This window comes from Girardinichthys multiradiatus, chromosome 7, assembly GCF_021462225.1.
Source record: "Girardinichthys multiradiatus isolate DD_20200921_A chromosome 7, DD_fGirMul_XY1, whole genome shotgun sequence".
Classification (NCBI taxonomy): Eukaryota; Metazoa; Chordata; class Actinopteri; order Cyprinodontiformes; family Goodeidae; genus Girardinichthys; species Girardinichthys multiradiatus.
In genome coordinates, this window is record NC_061800.1 from 48,334,908 (window position 1) to 48,355,516 (window position 20,609).

Genomic DNA, 20,609 nt, shown 5'->3' on the forward strand with positions numbered 1-20,609 from the left:
AGGGACTATGTCTCTCAGCTGGCCTGGGAACGCCTTGTGTTCTCCCCGGAGGAGCTGGAGGAGGTGTCTGGGGAGAGGGACGTCTGGGCGTCTCTACTGTTGCTGCGACCCGGTCCCGGATAAAGTGGAAGACGACGAGTACGAGTACATGAATAAAACCAACCACTAGTAACACTGATAACATTGTATTGTTTTAGATGCAGGCATCTCTTTAGTTGAACAATGAAAAAGGATAAAAATCAGATTGGAGTCATTCAGTTTTAATGTCAGTTATTGATAAACTGGGGAAAAGTGAAGATGATTTTTAAGGTCTATTAAATAATTGCATGAACCACAAAAGCTGTTCTGAGGCTGAATTTATTTTAAGATGGCAGAAATCTGAACATTAGCGAGACCCTCTGGAAAAACCTAATCTGTGGAACATACAAGTAAGATACTGACGGCTCATACACTCTCAGCAGAACACTAGTTTATTTATTCATTTCAACTGTTTTATGCAACATTAAACTGTTACATGAGGAGGACTTAGTTTAAAAAGCTGCCATGATTATCAGGGGGCAATAACCTCGAGCCTCACAACACAACCGGGAAGAAGACATAAAGGGAAGAAGACTCGGAGAAAGAGTCTCTTCAGACGAGGTTCAATCATCTTTCAATGATAAAGGTGACAACTTGTACCAGAACCTTTTCCTGTGGTTTACGAAGTACTCGAAGCTTTAGTGAAGATGTGCAAGAGGATTCGTACATAATTTCTGTTTTTAAAACTCTCAATTGGAAAACATATCTTTGTTCTTTTTTATTACAAACGCTGTTTGCATTTGAATGAAAGGTGCAGATAAGGCTGGCTGGACTTTCAGTAAACCTTCATGCAAATATAAATCTGTTATAAACAATCACAAAATGTTAAAGCTGAGTTTAATTTAAATTTATGCAACACAAATAATGTATAGATTTTATAGTTTGAACATTTTCTTCTGTACGTTTTATTAAAATAAATAAGAGCATTTAGTGCTACTGCTAATATTAGCTTGCTAATCTTAAAGCTAAATAAATCTTTCTATCATATTTAAAAGCAAATTAAGTTGATGTGCTTCATTGTCACACGTTCAATAGAAAATACAACAAAAATGATCTGCAATCAAATATTAAAAAGAAAATATAACGCTAACATAAGCATGAGTAATTATTATAATTATGAGACTTTTAAAAATGCGTTAACAGACTTTCAGCTGTTTGTGTCTTTATCAACCTGTTTTTAGGGATTTCAAGAGATTATTGTTCTGAAATGATGTAAGAAATAAGTTTTAAACATTCCAATGATAACTGCAGAAGAAAATAATTTATCTGCACTTCTGACAGGTAGTATCACAATAAATCATGTAAACACATCTGTTAGAAAACATGCTCCTTTAGTGCATGAGTGACTAGCTTGTGTTGCTAATGGTAGTTAGCCTGATCACTGACAAAAACCAGTAAAAACCCATTGGTTTTAGGACAGGCATCTGGACCTCACAGGACAACAGAAAGCAACGTAAATTTAAAAGCAGGGTGCATCTGAACCGGATGATTGCAAACAGCTGTTTGGTTTATTTAATGAATTCTCATTGCTAATATTCAGTAGTTTTTGAAGGATGTAATATGGTTTTAGTCTGAGTTTATTTAGCACAAAGAAAAGGATACCAGCTGAAGTCTGATTTATGTGATTAAACCCATGTTAGTGACATGAAGACAGATGTGATGTGCAGCTCACTTTTCAGCAGAATTATGTCCTAGATTTTAGATTTTTGTCCCTGGGAGGATCCTGCTGCGATGTGTTTACAGTATGTGACATTAAAAAGTCATACCTAGTGTACAACTATACAAAAACACCTGGCTACCTCTCTCTGGTTCTTGCTCCTTGATATAATGAAGACAATATGATGAGTGGGTGAATTAGCGAACATTTGGGGCAGAGTGTTAGTGTTTTTTGTTTCACAGCAAAATCCAAAAAGTTGCAGACCTCCAAAATGGCAGCCAGTGGGTTTGTGAGCACACCTGAAAGGGTGTTCTGTATCTCAGCGCTGAGAACAGCGGGAGAAGCCTTCGGTACCAAACTTTGTCCTCTTTGTCCTGAACTGGAAGCTCCTTCCTGATACGCCGATGCTCCGTGTTCAAACTGTGGGATTCCTGTAGAGATCTTCTGTGTCAGGAGAGGAGATGATTCCAACAGACAGATTCAGGTTTACACATTCAGCTTCAGGACCTCTGGAATAGAAGATGGAGAACAGAGTGAAAACTCTTAAAGAAAGTAGCATGTGCTTCCATTGGTTAGTTCATACATAAAAAATGAAATATTTGAATACTCATACAGCAGAAAAGTAATCATTGCACAGCTTGGACTGAATGATAAAAGTATCTGTTTCACACCTAACATTCTTAAAATACTTGGATCTGTTGGCTCCAAAAATGATGCAGGAGTAAATCTGAATGGAGAATATTTTGTGTTTTTTTTTATGCATCGCCATAAAATTACATAATCAGCTTTTACTTTGTATTGAAAAGAAGTTGCATCATTTTCAGCCTAGTCTTACCAGGAAATATGCAAAGAAAGATATCCAAATTACTAAAATGTAGTTTGACAATCCATGGTGAAAACAGAGATGATAACAGGAAACAGACTGTTCTGTAAAAAGCAGAGTCCTCTTAAAGAGACAGAAAAGGTACATGAGTAACGCAGATGAATGAAAAAGTTTAGGAATAACCTTAGAGAATCAGCTGATGCTGTCCATTAACCTGGTAAGGGTCATAAGGTCATCTCCAAACCATCTGAAAGCCATCATTCTACAGAGAGAAAGATTATTTCCAGGTAGAAAACATCTCAGGCTCCTGCCAGTCTTCCTGGTACTAGACTTCCCAGCAGATTCAGCCCAAGGTCAGAACGTGAAGCTCAGAGAAATGACCAAATATCCAAGAGCTCCATCTCAGACTCTCCAGGCCTCGGTTAGTATGTCAAGGGTTAAAGGTCATGACACTGAACCAGTCTGGCTGTTCGAAGGGTTGAAGTAGAAAGCTTCTTCTTTCTAAAAACAAGATGGCAGCAGGACTACAGCTAGCAAAGCTGCATCTGGATGAAGGACAAGACTTCTGGGACAATGTCCTCTAGACAGATGAGTCCAAAGTGGAGATATTCGACCTTAATACACAGAACCATGGTTGGAGAAAACCAAACCCAGTAGGTAAGCAGAAACACCTCATATCAGCTGTAAAGCATGGTGGTGGAGGGAGGATTACTTTGCACCCAACAGACCTTGACACCTTGCAGTCATTGAGTGGACCATGATCTCCTCTGTGTACCAAAGTATTTCAGAATCAAATGTGAGTCCATCTGTCCAACAGCTGAAACCTGGTCCAAACTGGGTCATCAGCAGAACATTGATCTCAAACACAACAGCAGATCTACAACAGAATGGCTGAAAAGGTAAGAATAAATGTACTGTAATGGCCTAGTCAAAAAACAGACCTCAACGTTAAACGCTGTATTTGGACCTTCAGAGAGCTGAGCAGAAATCTCATGAACTGAAGCAATGTTGGAAAGATGATTGGACCGGAACTCCTGCACAAAAATGTGACACTAAAACAACTCAATCTAGCTATAAGAAAACATCCATTATTGTCCATTAAATTAAATTTACCGTCAGCTAGAAACAATCCAACAGATAAGTCCTAAAATGCCCAAAACACATGACTAAAACAAATTGGTTTAATACAGAACCGTGTTTTCAGTAGGTTTGGTGAAATTACTCATTATTTCACTTCTTGTCAGTAATCCTTTTTGGTACTAACGGAGGTTCTACAAGCTGCTGCAGGAGGTTCTACAAGCCGCTGAAGGAGGATCTACAAGCTGCAGGAGGAGGTTCTATAAGCTACTGAAAGAGGATCTACACGCTGCTGCAGGAGGTTCTACAAGCTGCAGGAGGAGGTTCTATAAGCTACTGAAAGAGGATCTACACGCTGCTGTAGGAGGATCTACAACCTACTGAATGGGGTTCTACAAGCTGCTGCAGGAGGTTCTACAAGCTGCTGCAGGAGGTTCTACAAGCCGCTGAAGGAGGATCTACAAGCTGCAGGAGGAGGTTCTATAAACTACTGAAAGAGGATCTACACGCTGCTGCAGGAGGTTCTACAAGCTGCTGAATGGGGTTCTACAAGCTGCTGCAGGAGGTTCTACAAGCCGCTGAAGGAGTATCTACAAGCTGCTGAAGGAGGATCTACAAGCTGCTGGAGGAGGTTCTACAAGCTGCTATAGGAGGTTCTACAAGCTACTGAATGGGGTTCTACAAGCTGCTGCAGGAGGTTCTACAAGCTGCTGCAGGAGGTTCTACAAGCCGCTGAAGGAGGATCTACAAGCTGCAGGAGGAGGTTCTATAAGCTACTGAAAGAGGATCTACACGCTGCTGTAGGAGGATCTACAACCTACTGAATGGGGTTCTACAAGCTGCTGCAGGAGGTTCTACAAGCTGCTGCAGGAGGTTCTACAAGCCGCTGAAGGAGGATCTACAAGCTGCAGGAGGAGGTTCTATAAGCTACTGAAAGAGGATCTACACGCTGCTGTAGGAGGATCTACAACCTACTGAATGGGGTTCTACAAGCTGCTGCAGGAGGTTCTACAAGCTGCTGCAGGAGGTTCTACAAGCCGCTGAAGGAGGATCTACAAGCTGCAGGAGGAGGTTCTATAAGCTACTGAAAGAGGATCTACACGCTGCTGTAGGAGGATCTACAACCTACTGAATGGGGTTCTACAAGCTGCTGCAGGAGGTTCTACAAGCCGCTGAAGGAGTATCTACAAGCTGCTGCAGGAGGTTCTACAAGCTGCTATAGGAGGTTCTACAAGCTACTGAATGGGGTTCTACAAGCTGCTATAGGAGGATCTACAAGCTACTGAATGGGGTTCTACAAGCTGCTATAGGAGGTTCTACAAGCTGCTGCAGAAGGTTCTACAAGCTACTGAATGGGGTTCTACAAGCTGCTATAAGAGGTTCTACAACCTGCTGCAGAAGGGTCTACAAACTGCTGAAGGAAGTTCTACAAGCTACTGAAGGAGGATCTATAAGCTGCTTCAGGAAGTTCTACAAGCTACTGAATGGGGTTCTACAAGCTGCTATAGGAGGTTCTACAACCTACTGAATGGGGCTCTACAAGCTGCTATAGGAGGTTCTACAACCTACTGAATGGGGCTCTACAAGCTGTTGTAGGAGGTTCTACAAGCTACTGAATGGGGTTCTACAAGCTGCTATAGGAGGTTCTACAACCTACTGAATGGGGTTCTACAAGCTGCTATAGGAGGTTCTACAACCTACTGAATGGGGCTCTACAAGCTGTTGTAGGAGGTTCTACAACCTACTGAATGGGGCTCTACAAGCTGCTATAGGAGGTTCTACAACCTACTGAATGGGGCTCTACAAGCTGTTGTAGGAGGTTCTACAAGCTACTGAATGGGGTTCTACAAGCTGCTATAGGAGGTTCTACAACCTACTGAATGGGGTTCTACAAGCTGCTATAGGAGGTTCTACAACCTACTGAATGGGGCTCTACAAGCTGCTGCAGGAGGATCTATAAGCTACTGAAGGAGGTGCTAAAAATGCTGAAGGAGATGTTTCTTGTTCATCTGAGCTTGTACTGACTTTAAAATCTTCTTCCTCCCAGTTTGTTAACATTATGATGGCGCTGTCAGAGCAGCTCAATATTAAACATTTAAGAGTTTATCTTGAAAAAAGATTTTTTTAATGTGGATTGCTTGTTTTTAAATGACGTCTTGGGTCTACCTTTGTAATGCAACGTTATATATAGGACTATATATATATATATATATATATATATATATATATATATACAGGACTTAACGGTCCGAACACACACTTACAGGGACACAGTATAAATGCCGGCGTTAATTTACTGCAGTCAGACAGAGTTGATGTTCGGGAAACCAGTATTAGTCAAGTGTTCAGCTGCCGGCGGCCATTAAGTTTGCCTTTGCTCTGTGAAGATGGAAATTTAATGGGGATGGCTTTTTTTAAGCACAGTTTAGTTTTCAGGCAGCTTAGATTTTTTAGAGTGGAAAAAGTTTTATTATTGCCATCAGCTAAATGTTTGCAGCTGCAGACGGTGCTGTGATAGAGTGAGTGAATCCCAATGGGCTCCTGGCAGCAGATTGCACCATCATCCCAGGACAATAGTGTCAGTCTTGCTTTTTCAAAACTATAAAACTATGAAAACATGTTTTTATTTGGTAAAAAACTGTGGTTTTGTGAAGGAATGAGAAACAACAACAAGACTTGGTCCACAGTTTCTTACAGTTAGCAAGCTGAAGTCTTGTCTGTCCTTTCGGTTGGTTTGTAGTGGTTTGTGTTTTGGGATTGATATGAGTCAGCTTCTTAGGTGCCGTCCCACCTAGAACACACAAAGTGAAACAAATTTCAGAACTTTTTAATTTGTCTCAGGCTTTTCAAATTTTTCATATTAAGAGATTATAATTTAAAAATCGGCTCTGGCATCAATTTGAGGCCAAAAACTCAAAGTAAAAATTTGTCCAGGTTTTATTGTGTTCATGTCGTTCAGGCTGCTTAAACTTGGCAAAATAAAGAAAGGAGTTCATATTTTTTACTCAGTTCACTACATTTAGCATTTCCTCAGTCCATAAGTTACTTATATGTTTTGTCTTTTAGACTGTATGTAAAAGAAATCGATCTTGACTAAAAAATTATAATTTAATACATTATTATTTTTCTATAAGTAAATTGAGATTATTGATTTGAATATAGTACATACAATAAATTCAAAATTAGTTATGATTCAAATTAGGCATAATAGTAAACAAATACATTTACAGCTTAATCATTTAGTCTTATAAAATATTAGCCTAATTATTTTGCTTAAGCTAAGAACGTCTTACACAGTGTCAGGCAACAATGACTATGGTTTATGTTAGGTGTAAACTGCAGCTAAATGTTCTCTGTATAGATTAGGATTAAATCTGATACACGTTATACGACACATCGCTGCTTAAAGAAACCAACATCTTAAGGTCTCAGCTGAAGCTTCAGTTGCTTTACCTCTGGTTGTTGTGGGCAGCCTGCTCTGGGTATCACACAAACTGGCTGGGGTCATAATGGGTTCAGACAAGGGATGAAGAGGCTGGAGGAAGGCCACAGTGGGGAAAGGCACTGCTGGGATATGGATCATGGAGGAGTCGGACAGGGAGGTCGGAACTCCTGCGTGGCTGCTGTCCTTTAAGCTGGAAGGTACCCTCCATCGGGGTAATGGGGAAGGGGACACATCTTCACTGGAGGAACCCGGAACACTGGGAGGACTGAGGGACCGTTCGGGGATTGACGAGGATTTGGGTAGGAAGTTGAGGATGGAGGAGAAGAAGGAACAGGATTCTGGGAGGGGAATAGTCCCGATTCCACTGTCCAACGTCCGCATCTTGCAACCTGAGCCTGCGGCACAAGGAGGACAGCTGAAGTGGCTCAGGGTGGGGAAAAGAAAGGGAACATAACAGGAATGAAACAACAGGGTAATCATGGTTGAAGTGGAGCTAAACTACTTTTTAAACATGATTAGAGTCTATGAATGAGATGATTAACTAGTCCATTAGGAGACATTTTTAATCTACTGCTCCTAACTTTACGTCTGAGAGGAAAATCAATACAAGGTGGCTTCACTTTGCAAAACACCTGATTGATTTCATGGTAGAAATGGCAAATGAGGCTGTGATTTAGTAAGAGAAACCACTGTGCAAATTCTTTATCATAAATAAGATCTTCTCTGCAGCATCAAATACTTATTTCCCTCCTTGTTCTTCCTGCTGCATTATTACCAGTTTATTGCAGGTTTGAGCTGATCCACAGCAGTTATCTTGGTCAGTTCTTTTTGTTCCACTCGGTTAAAGTCTTTGCCTTTTCTTTCAAGCAACATCACAAAATAGCAATAAAATCCAAATATTAACTAGTAATATCTTGGTTCTACAACAAAGCATTACTCAACCAATACAGATCAAGCCCACTTGAACCACTGTTTTGTCTGAAAGATGTGGTTAGATGAGTGGTGTCATGCACTGTCTGCAAACAGAATATGAAATGCACATAATGGTGTAGCATATGGTGTGAAACCTAAATACGCCACTGAGCATATTTTATTTCCGATTTTTCAAAGTGCAGAAAAACTATTGATCTGGATCATTTTAAAACGTTACAAATATTCAGTCCGCATGGAAATGAAATATGAATAGGTGAAGGCTGGATTGAGACTTTTGAACACTCATGTTTCAACCAGGTTTTAAAAACAGTTTAGCTTAAGGTGCATAATAATTCTCACTGCTATTTTCCAAGAAAACAATTAAGCACATGGCAGGAATCCAGAAAAACAAGATAGCATCCATCTAGTGTGAAACTCTGGGAGATTTCCAGAGGCAGCCTCATGTTTTCTTCTGCAGCCTGGAGGTGGAAACCTTCAGGCAATCACACACTAGAGCCCAAGCCATGGCTGCTTCTCATTTATTTAGACAAACACACACAAGATTTCATCGTCCTCTACAAGGTTTCTAAAAACTAATTTTACTGTTTCCAGTTAAATTCGGAGAACTCGGAATAACAGGTTCAGTCTCCAGGTACCCCTAAATGATTTAATCAAGATAAAACTATAACAGTAATGAATAACTGACCACTTGAGACACAGAAACAAGGCGTTATTGATCATGTGGTTGTAAGCCACACGTTAACAATAATTCTTATCACATAATCTTCCCTGGACAGGCAGAATTCCAGACGCAGGCAGCTGATTGGCTCCAATATGGATGGTGAGGTTGTTTGCTCCCTCAGAACGATCTACACTGTACTGATCTTGATCAATACCAGCTTGATCTTACAAAACTGTGCAGAGGTGATAATGATGCTACAGTAATGGTAAAAAGAAAGTACACCCTGTTTTAAGTCGTCAGTTTTATCTATCAGAACATTATAAACATGTTCTAGTCACTATCAGGTTCTAAAATAATTATCTAAAATCAAGTGCCCAAAACTTACAACAGATTTCACACCCCATCATTAAATGCACAAAGATGAAGCCAACGTGTAAACATTACATGATAAAACGAGCCTGACCAATGCCAAGGCCTAAAGACATCAGCAATACCTCAGAGAAGCGACTGCTGCAGCCATCAATCTGGGAGGGTTAAAAGGTCATCTCCAAACTATCTCCAGACCATTTGCAGAGAGGAAGATTATTCGCAAGAGGAAAACATCTCAGACAGCTGCCAGTCTTCCCAGGAGTGGACGTCCCAGCAGATTCAGCCCAAGGTCCGAGCGTGAAGCTCAGAGAAACGACCCAAAGACCCAAGAGCTCCACCTCAGACTCTACAGGCCTGAGTTAGGCGGTTAAAGATTAAGGGTCATGAAACTGAAACAGGTTCAGGAATTAGGCTAGCAAAGCTGCATCTGAATGAAGAACAAGACTTCTGGAACAGAGATGTTTGACCATAATGGACAGAACCATGTTTAGAGAAACCAAATACAGCAAATCAGCACAAAATCTCAAACCACCCATTAGGCACATTGGTGGAGGGATGATGATGAGAGCTTGTTTTACAGCTACGGGACCTGCATACCTTGCAGTCATTGAATGGACCATGAACTCCTCTGTATACTAAAGTATTCTAGAGTCAAATGTGAGTCCATCTGTCCAACAGTTGACATTTGGTCCTAATTGGGTAAGATGGTAAATGGCCCCTACTTGTCTAGCTCTTTACCTAGTCTGATGAACCCAAAGCGCTTCACACTCCAATCATTCATCCACTCATCGACACACTGACAGTGGTGAGCTGCATTGTAGCCACAGCTGCCCTGAGACAGACTGACAGAAGCGAGGCTGCCATACAATCGGCGCCAACGGGCCCTCTGACCACCATCAGCAGGCAAGGAGGGTGAAGTGTGGCTGAAATAAAGAATCAAGGTGCTGCAATGGCCTAGTCAAAGAGCTCAAAGAAGCTGCCAGTCCATGGGATGTTTTTCACAGTTTATTGTTTTGTTTTGGTGTCATTGTTCACTAAATAATGACAGAGTGGAAACTGTTGTTTGTTTTTGTACATGGCTGGTTAAATTTGAATAATTTTTGTCTTAGTCCCAAACACAAATCCAAACTGGTTCTGGACTGGATAAAGCCGGCTAACATTAAGGTTCTGGAATGGCCTATCCAAAGCTACAACCTCAACCCTGTTGATAATTTATTAACTGTGTTTCAAACCCGGGTCTGTGCCAGAAAACCAACCAATTTATATGAACCCGACAAGAACTGCCAAGCAGAGGGGTCCGATATCAGCCAGAATGATGACAGAAGCTTGTGGATGGGTACAGAAAGGGATTGGACAGCTAAAAGACGTTTAACCAGATATTAGTGGGGTTGTATGTATAAAGTTGAACCTGCATGTATAATTTTGACCCTGTGTAGGTTAAAGAAAATTTAAATTCAAACAATTTTTTGTTTTTAAACCCAGTGATTTCCAGTTATTTGTTGTATGATTCAATCGCATGGAGAAGGCAGAATAAATAAATCATTCAAAACCTCAAAATAATATGAATAAATGTGGAAAAGTATAGGTTTGAGGTAACTGGATAATGTAAGGTTTATATCATGTAAATATTTCTCTCTCAGCTGCCTTTAACTCTGAGTAAAATGAACATTGGGCTGCAGTGATGATTGGGTGGTAACAACCATCTCAGAGCTGAAAGCAAAGTTAATTCTCTCAGTAGCGACTCGGATGATTGTGCTTTGCTGGTGCAGAGCTGAAGTTTTAATGAGGTGATTAACCCTGGAGGTCGGGCGTCTGTGGGTATTAAACATGTTTGATATTTACTGCACCTAGCCAATGAGATTTCAGCTATACCTGTCGCCAGTCTTCTACCTGTTCCACCAGAAAAGTTTAATAAGCTGCTATTTTTACTTTGGCACAAGGGCCTCATTAAAAGGTTTACAGCCTTATTGTTTTCACTCACGTCACAAGGGTGTAAGACGTTTTAACTAAGATATTAGATTTACCCTGATATTAAATTATTTCTCCTCAACTGCTTCGTTCCAACCACAAATTCCAGTTTTTCTGATTGGATTTTATGAGACAGACCATCAGGAAGTGATGCAGAACTGTGAAGATAATGGAAAATGTTGCATGTATTTATATTCAGCTGCATTCCACCCGATACCCATAAGTAAAATCTAAGACCTAGGAACACAGCAGGCAGGTCAGGGAGGAAGTACTCCGAAGAGTTGCAGCTCAACTTGCATTCAAAGGTTGTTCTACAAAATATTGACACAAGAGGAATCTGGTTGAAATGTTGGGCCCAGTACTTCAGGGGTTCACAACATATTTGGCTGACAGGAGTTTCAGTGTGTCAGCTAACCAGATCATGTCAGAGCCCGGCAAAATACTGTGTGGCGTGCCTCAGGGTTCTGTCCTTGGACCCCTCCTGTTTTTGTTATATGTTCTTCCTCTTGGTCAGATAATCCAACAGTTCTACGAGGTCTCATACCATTTATTTGCAGATGACCTCCAGTTGTTCTGTTCATTCAAGGCGTCTGAGGCTCACAAGCTAACCTCCCTAATCAACTGCCTGACACAAGTGAAGCAGTGGTTAGGCAATAATAGTTTACAACTGAACTCAGGGGAAACTCTTATCATAGCCCCGATAGTGCTATCCCTTCCATTAAACGGCACTTAGGTGATCTGAGCCTCTCAGCTAAAAACAAACTGAGGAATCTTGGGATTATCTTTGATGAGGCCATGTCACTGAATCACCATGCTAGGCAGCTTGTTAAGAACTGTTTCTTTCTTCTAAGTAACATCGCCAAGTTAAGATCCGTAGTGTCCAGAGATGAGCTTGAAATGATAACTCGTGCGTTTGTATCCTCGCGGTTGACTATCGCAACAGTCTCTTTACTTGTCTTAACAAGAAAGAGCTGGCTCGTCTGCAGTTAGTTCAAAACTCAGCTGCAATACTTTTGACCAGAACCAACAGGAGGGCTCACATCATATCTGTGTTAAAATCTCTCCATTGGCTCCCTGTTGTGTATCGTGTGCAGTTTAAAATTTTAGTGTTAACTTTTCGAGCCCTCCCTTCATTTGAGAAATTTGATTTGATTTGATTATTATTTGCAGGGAAATAATAATATTTAAGCCCTACAGCTCGACTCAGAGTCTGAGGTCGTCTAGACAGAAGCTGAGACATGCATCATGTTTCCTTCTGCTGCACAATCATGTGCTACTCTGTGTTGGTCTACCACATAGACCCCCAATAGAATACAATAAAACCTATAGTTGATAGTTGAAAATGTGAATAAGTTCATGGATTATGAATATGTTTGCGAGCCCATCATGGTTTCCAAGATGAGTGAGTTTGTTTTTTAATGAGCCTTTAAATGCAGAATGTGTGAAGATGGAAGTTTAACCAGGTACAAACTGTTCTTGTTGGAACAGAGCCTGAATGATGAAGGCTTGTGAGTAGATGGTTCTAAATGCAGAGTTGGAACACATCTAATGAACACACAGATGTGGAGAAGAAGCACAAACTGACAGAACTCAGCATTTTGCAGTTTGTTTGACTGATTTTAGTGTATTTATCATATTTCTGGACTTACACACGTCTGTCATATTTGGTCTTCACTTCTGTCTGCAAACTGTAAAATGGTAAGCACAGACACAACCTTAATGCCTGGATCCTCACAAAGAGCAACCATTGGTTACAAGCCAACTCATTATCATGCTTGTCAAGGTATCAGGACATTTAGGTGCTCCAGGACTTTACCCAATACCTGATACAGCAGAGAACAGAAAAATCTGACCTATTACTGCATCCTGGCTGAGGCTCTTCACACTGGAGCCATTTTCAACATCAGGTCTTCGGTTCATCATCTGCGTTTTTGTAGAAATCGAAATGATTAGTAACCAAAATGTTCTTTCAAGTTTGTATTTAAAACAATACCGTAAAATAATACAGTTGCGTTTTGCTTTTTGCCATAGTACCTAAAATACTAAATAGTACCTTAAATATCGCAGATACAAAACCCAGTTTGGTTTAAGCTAAAAGAGATCGAAATGTGAACATTCATTTTTTCTTATCTTTTGTTCACTGCCATCTACCTTCCTTGTAAATGGTTGGTGCTTGCATGAAAATGAACATGAAACATGAAAAAAACAAAAACAAAACACTTCTCCTTGTTCTGATTTATTTAAGAGATTTTACACGTTGTGGTTGTTGTTTGGATTGATGCTGATATATTAAATATTTTAAGCGATGGAAACTGAAGTCAAAGTCCCTATTTGTGTTCTCAAGCTTGGCCAATAAAGTTGATTCTGATTCAGATTCAGGGTTCTGCTAATTTGGAAAATGGTTGATTGTTTCTTCTTACATTATTTTCCTTGAAAGATGTCTTAACAGTTCAGCTTGTGTGATTTTCATTTAAAGAGTAGAAGAGCCCAGTTGGACCATTGAACGTCTTTACCTGAGGGTCCCCTATGATGTTAGCATGTCCTTGGATCTCACTGAGGGACATTCCTGGACAGGGCATTGAGATGCAAGCCCGTACTGCATCATGGGATTCTCTCATTCCCACAGAGCTGAAAGAAAAATGATTCATTGTGCAGACCTGGGATATTGACTCAAATGCCAATGCTGACTCAGCAGATGAATTACTGAGATATTATATCGGTCTGTGATCCTCTAAGAAACATGTCTGGACATGTCAAAGGACAAAATATTCTACTGACTGTGTCTAGGATGATTTGATGAAGAAACTCAAGAAGAAGAACAAATACACTCCAGTGAATACACAATAGTTGTTTTCATCTAAGAGAACTAGAATTAAAGGTGACATTTTATTATTAATTTCTTGCATGTCTTACCACTCTTTTCCATCACTTTTTCGTCTGTCTTTCTTTTTGTCTGTCTTTGTACTCTTTCCCCCCAGCAGAGATGTAATCTTTTGTTCCCGCTTTTCTTCTTTTACTTTTGGTGGATCAGTCTTTTTGCTGGTTGGAGCAGGAAGTTTACTCTTACGAAAACCAAACCAACTTGCAATGCTGGAGCCAGACTTTTGCTTTACTTCATTCGTTTTCTCATGCTCCTGTGACTTGTGCAAGTTCTCCTCAATTCCAAGCATCACCTTCTCTTCGATGGTGGTTATAATGCTTTGTCTCTCAGGTTCCTCAGAGACTGGCTCTCCAAAGGCGCTTGAAAACTGTTGCTCGATCTGAAGGCGCCTAGCCTGTTCTCGCTGGAGTTTTAAACTTTGAAGTCTTTCACTGGAAGACCCCAAATGTGATGGGACGGTCAATCCTTCTTCAATCAAAAAGTTATTTAAAAGGGATCTATTCATTGGACAGTGGTAGCTGCTGGAGCAGCTCATACTACCTGGAAGGACATCCCCAAGAGAATTCAGTGAGCTCCCTGAATGGGTTTTGATCTGGGTGCGGACCTTTCCAGATCTGTTGAAGCTTGGTCTGTCCATGTAGCGTGCACCAAAGCTCTGACTACGAGCCTTAGCTCCATTCATGCCCAGTACTGGCTTAAGAAGAGGTCTAGTAGATACAGAAACAGACCGTTTAAACAGCCAACCTTCCTCATCAAATCCCCAATCTAACATCCCACTGGTGTCAGATGCAACAGGCTGAAGAGGCTGAGAATCCAGGGAGTTACAGCGGGTCTCAATCTTCCTGCAAGGTTTCTCCCGTGCACCATATTCATGCATCACTTGGGGATCACATGTAAACGTTTGAAAGGTCTGAAGACTCTTTGCATCTTCTTTACTTTGTCTTCCAAATATCAGGAAGGTGCTGGTGTTCTGTCCAGAGATTGCTTCGTGAGATTTAGCGTTCACAGGAAGCGTCCTTTTAATAGCATTTGAGGTGGAAGTCTGGGGATTACTGGGAATCCCATGGTAGTAAACATTAGAGAACGTGGTAGGCAAGACTTCGGAAAGTTTTGGCTCACTAATACTCTGTGGGGATCTTTGTAGGATGCTCTGACTTGTTGATATACTTGGAGCTCCATTTTCATTGAGGCATGTGGTGTTTCTATCCAGCTGAACTGAATCTGAGGCTTGTGATTCTTGACCGGGCACATGGGGAATCTTTGATGGATTGATAAAGTAGATTTTTACAGGGATATCTTTCATTTGCAGATCAGCATGTTGATTATCTTTTATTATGTTGGATTGTTGAGTCTCTAAAACAGAGCCGATGTCAGTATTCGTCTTGGCCATGGCTGATGATAGCTTGCCAGTGGTATGACTTTGAGTCTGACTTGCCAGTTTTTTGTCTTTGGCTGCACTTTCAGAGCTGGTTCTAAGGAGAAGCGAAGTACTTCGACCTGGTGGTAGTGGTGGAGATGGGGACCTGCGCTCTGATCTGAACGTATCGCAGTGTTGTTCTTGGCGTCTCTGTTTACGTGGTGAACAGGGCAGGTTGTCATAGATGCTCTCTTCAACAGAGTCATCGCTTGACACTCTAGCGGCTTTTTTTGTTGGACTCTTCAGGCTGTCCTTGATGCCTGGTGACTTAAGAATCTTTGACTGTTTTACAGGAGATGCAAGTGGAGACAGCTGTTGCACACTCTCAAGAGACTCAAAACCCACTGCAGCTGAAACATCTAGATCTTTTTCAGTTTTAGGTAATGTACACTTACTTGAACCGTGGGGGTTAACCCTTTTGCTAGGAACACTATGCCCTGCAGAATTTGAATTTGCCTGTCCTTTGGGCCTTTGACCCTTGATAAGCTTTTGGTGTAGAGGAGAATGTGTATGCTTAAGTTGTTCTTGGCCCCCATCTGCACTCTTGCTTCTCAGAATAAAAGCCTTCCTTGCCGATTCACAGAACTGAGGTTTAGGTTTTCTCTGTGGAGATTCTGAGCTGGTCCAATCCCTGCTTTCCTGACTGGTTGGATTTGCCTGGTCTCTGCAGTGAGGCACTTCCATTGAGGAGCTTCGCTGTCTGGCTTCATTCATGCAGCTTAGAACTCTTGTTGCAGAATGCTGACCCAACGAGCTAACATCATTTGTCTCTGCTTCTGTTTGTTTGATAGGAAGTCTGCCTTGTTGTCTCTTGTTACAATCAAGTCTAGATTTACGATCAGTGGACCGTTCTTGGTTATTATTCCTGTCGCTGATTTTTACAACTGATGATATGTTTTTATCTAAGGAGTTCTTGTTGATTCCGTCAGATTTTGTAAGGCTGTCTGTTGGACTCACACCAGGTTTGACAGTGGGGCCCTCTAAAAATAGGAAGCTGTCAAAGTCAGGTGAAGGGAAAGGACCAGAATTAGCTGGAAGAATCGAGTCTTCTTGAGAATCTTTGTCATCATCCCCAGAAACCTCCAATGTGTCCAAATGAAGATGTTCTTTTGTTGCTTGGTCACCAGATTCTCTCTTAGGTAATTTAGGTGATTCCTCATCTGGATTATCAGAGTCTTGGATGGAAGCCCGTGCTTCAGCTATGAAAGGTTTACTTGTTGGAGTTTTCTTAGCAGCAGAACCTTGTTGGCGCGACTTGACACCAGAAGAATATATCCCCTCATTTGAGGTCATGCAGTCTTTGCAGTGTGGTACAGCTGCAGCTGAGGTTGCCACTTTGGACTTGTTCATTTGAAGATGCTTTAGGCCTTTCAGAATATGGCCCTCTTTCCATTCCAAGTCAGTTTGCTCAATGAATACTGAATGATTGCTGGATACTGAGGCTGTACTCATCCGCTTGTCGCGACTGGAGGCACACTGTGTAGACATCGACAATTGTTTAATTGGTCTTTATGTTCTAAGTTAATGATACAAAATAAAAGTAGCCGAAAACAAAACCAAAAAAATGTACCTGCTTGGAGAAGCCACGTCCGTCTGCCCAAGTATGAGACCCACTGGAGTATTCACTGCAGGCACTGGAAAGTGAGAGCTCGCTGCCACTGCCGCTTCCACTGCTGCGTGGGCATGTGAGGCTCAGCAGGCTGGGCCATCTTCCTGCAGCAATACTTTTTGCTTTTCCATTTCTTTGGACATCCTGGGAAAGATTTTATAAGTTATCAACCACTGGGAATTACAGGAAAGAGAGTCAGAACCTTTGATTATGCAAACAAATAAAAACAGGGAGAAAAACACAAGTTATTATTAAAGTATTTGACTGATGCACCTTTCACAGTAAAATACACATTGTACAGGTCCTTCTCAAAATATTAGCATATTGTGATAAAGTTCATTATTTTCCATAATGTAATGATGAAAATTTAACATTCCTATATTTTAGATTCATTGCACACTAACTGAAATATTTCAAGTCTTTTATTGTCTTAATACGGATGATTTTGGCATACAGCTCATGAAAACCCAAAATTCCTATCTCACAAAATTAGCATATTTCATCCGACCAATAAAAGAAAAGTGTTTTTAATACAAAAAACGTCAACCTTCAAATAATCATGTACAGTTATGCACTCAATACTTGGTCGGGAATCCTTTTGCAGAAATGACTGCTTCAATGCGGCGTGGCATGGAGGCAATCAGCCTGTGGCACTGCTGAGGTCTTATGGAGGCCCAGGATGCTTCGATAGCGGCCTTTAGCTCATCCAGAGTGTTGGGTCTTGAGTCTCTCAACGTTCTCTTCACAATATCCCACAGATTCTCTATGGGGTTCAGGTCAGGAGAGTTGGCAGGCCAATTGAGCACAGTGATACCATGGTCAGTAAACCATTTACCAGTGGTTTTGGCACTGTGAGCAGGTGCCAGGTCGTGCTGAAAAATGAAATCTTCATCTCCATGAAGCTTTTCAGCAGATGGAAGCATGAAGTGCTCCAAAATCTCCTGATAGCTAGCTGCATTGACCCTGCCCTTGATAAAACACAGTGGACCAACACCAGCAGCTGACACGGCACCCCAGACCATCACTGACTGTGGGTACTTGACACTGGACTTCTGGCATTTTGGCATTTCCTTCTCCCCAGTCTTCCTCCAGACTCTGGCACCTTGATTTCCGAATGACATGCAGAATTTGCTTTCATCCGAAAAAAGTACTTTGGACCACTGAGCAACAGTCCAGTGCTGCTTCTCTGTAGCCCAGGTCAGGCGCTTCTGCCGCTGTTTCTGGTTCAAAAGTGGCTTGACCTGGGGAATGCGGCACCTGTAGCCCATTTCCTGCACACGCCTGTGCACGGTGGCTCTGGATGTTTCTACTCCAGACTCAGTCCACTGCTTCCGCAGGTCCCCCAAGGTCTGGAATCGGCCCTTCTCCACAATCTTCCTCAGGGTCCGGTCACCTCTTCTCGTTGTGCAGCGTTTTCTGCCACACTTTTTCCTTCCCACAGACTTCCCACTGAGGTGCCTTGATACAGCACTCTGGGAACAGCCTATTTGTTCAGAAATTTCTTTCTGTGTCTTACCCTCTTGCTTGAGGGTGTCAATAGTGGCCTTCTGGACAGCAGTCAGGTCGGTAGTCTTACCCATGATTGGGGTTTTGAGTGATGAACCAGGCTGGGAGTTTTAAAGGCCTCAGGAATCTTTTGCAGGTGTTTAGAGTTAACTCGTTGATTCAGATGATTAGGTTCATAGCTCGTTTAGAGACCCTTTTAATGATATGCTAATTTTGTGAGATAGGAATTTTGGGTTTTCATGAGCTGTATGCCAAAATCATCCGTATTAAGACAATAAAAGACCTGAAATATTTCAGTTAGTGTGCAATGAATCTAAAATATATGAATGTTAAATTTTCATCATGACATTATGGAAAATAATGAACTTTATCACAATATGCTAATATTTTGAGAAGGACCTGTATATGATTTACTGACAAATGAGAGCCATTGAGGCTAAAATGAACTCCTATTAACTCATTATTTGTTCATCTTTTTCTGTTTATTTGTCCAACAGACTTTCTGTACAGGGCTAAGAAGTTTCCTTTGGCTAACAGCAAATTTAGGCAAGGCATTGTTACTATCTTGCCCTTAGCCCCCCCTAGTGTTCAACCTGCACTGGTCTTTGCAAATGATTGATTGATTTTCCTCGTTAGGAAATATGAACAGTTCTAAGCTGATTCTCCACAGAGGAGGAAAATCTGTTCCTGTAACAGCTACATCGACCCAATTTCTCTTCAATTTTCCGCAGTGGGATTTACGGTTTAGTGCTCAAGTCAAAATGTGCTGACCTGAGCCAGAGCACCATCTGTTGGTGGTACACAGCAGTGCCTGTTCTTTACTTAGCTTCCAGGGAAGTTTCCAGTTACTTTCAGGTTTAGACTGCAACAACCAGGATGAACAGCTTCTTTCCTGTCCTCTGGGGGTTTGGACTTCCTAAAGAGTAAGGACCCCCTGAGAGTTCAGTCTTCACAGGCTTTCCTAGGATTGCAGTTTAGTCATTTTAAACTTAGAACAAGTTATTAGGATATTAACTCAGCCACAGGGTAAAATGCTGTTTTGCATAAATATTCTTTTATACCACTGGTCATTTTCTTGGGCTTGAGCAGATCATGTGGATGCATGATGTTTGAATTTGGTAAGTTTTAAAGCTAAATGTTGGTCTCTTAGAAACCACTCTCTCTTTCCATGAAATGATCTGAGTCTATGAAGGTTCAACCGCTTTAAGTGTGGAAGCAGAAAAATGATTAATGCTTCCTCCTGGTCAGGTCATCAAGAGTGGATGAAACAGGAGATGATAGAGGGTCTGCTGTGGAAAAGAAGGTTTACTCTTTAATTTAAAGATCCATCTGTGTCTAAGGCGAGAAGCTCCATCATCCACCAAGAAGCTCAGAGTAGAACCACATGTCCTCCAGATCCAAAGGAGTCAGCTGAGGTGGTCTGAGCATCCTATTAGGAAGCATACCTTTGGGAGAGATCTAAGGGAAGACCTCCCTGCATGCCTTCTGGCCTGAGAAGGTCTAGGGATCCTCCACGAGTAGTTGGACTTTTTAGCTGGACAGAGAAATGTGTTGTGAACATGACAGATAGATGGAAAGATGAAGAAATTTTATCAAGATGCCTGAACCTTAAAACATTAAAACATCTTGAAGATTAGAAACTTCTGGACCGTTCTGTGTATAAGCCAAATTCTGGTTCTGGTTTTGGTTGTTAAAACTGACAGACTCAGAGTTTTATGAATGTAGTTTGTAGATTTTTGTGTCTAAAAACACAAAAATATGGCAAAGCTTATGCATATGGGCAAATATCTTGAACTAGTTTAAAATCTTAACTTTCATTCATCCTGAGCTAAAACGTTTCTGGAGAAATTAAATTTCATAGAGAGGAATTTCATTTTATTGTTGTACCTGTCTATATGGATTTTATTTTACATTAAACTATTCTAGTATCTTTTATAATCTTTTGGAGGATTTTAGTAGCATGATTTGCTGCCTCTGCACTGGATCTTCAATAGTTTTCTCTGTAATCAGTGGATTTTAGTTCATTAAAATACATTAGATGCATGCATAAATGTCTGAAACAGGTGGAATTAGTAAAAAACGTGATTTTTCTATATTAAAATGCCCTGCTTGGTTTTTAGAGCCATTTATTTGTGTACAGTAAGGAGCTAAATGTCTTCCTCACCTGTTCACAGACCTGTTAAAT

General features: G+C 41.1%; 1 protein-coding gene across 4 annotated transcripts in view; it reads right to left on the minus strand.

Annotated features, from left to right (window-relative positions):
* Window positions 1–454: 454 nt before the first annotated feature.
* LOC124871765 (nck-associated protein 5-like) overlaps window positions 455–20,609 on the minus strand; it is a 75,570-nt gene continuing 55,415 nt past the window's right edge. The window contains exons 8-14 of one of the 4 annotated variants that reach the window (XR_007039108.1): window positions 16,880–17,062; window positions 13,925–16,785; window positions 13,525–13,639; window positions 12,865–12,934; window positions 12,661–12,699; window positions 6,331–6,426; window positions 455–2,244 (exon numbers count right to left, since the gene is read on the minus strand). Coding sequence is in view for 3 of the 4 variants with exons in the window: in XM_047371302.1 (XP_047227258.1) it covers window positions 2,243–2,244; window positions 6,331–6,426; window positions 7,089–7,475; window positions 12,865–12,934; window positions 13,525–13,639; window positions 13,925–16,785; window positions 16,880–17,062 (3,714 nt within the window). In the remaining variant the exon portion in view is untranslated. Of the gene's footprint in view, window positions 2,245–6,330; window positions 6,427–7,088; window positions 7,476–12,660; window positions 12,700–12,864; window positions 12,935–13,524; window positions 13,640–13,924; window positions 16,786–16,879; window positions 17,063–20,609 lie in introns of those variants that run through there. The other 3 variants (XM_047371302.1, XM_047371303.1, XM_047371304.1) reach the window with 3 other exon arrangements.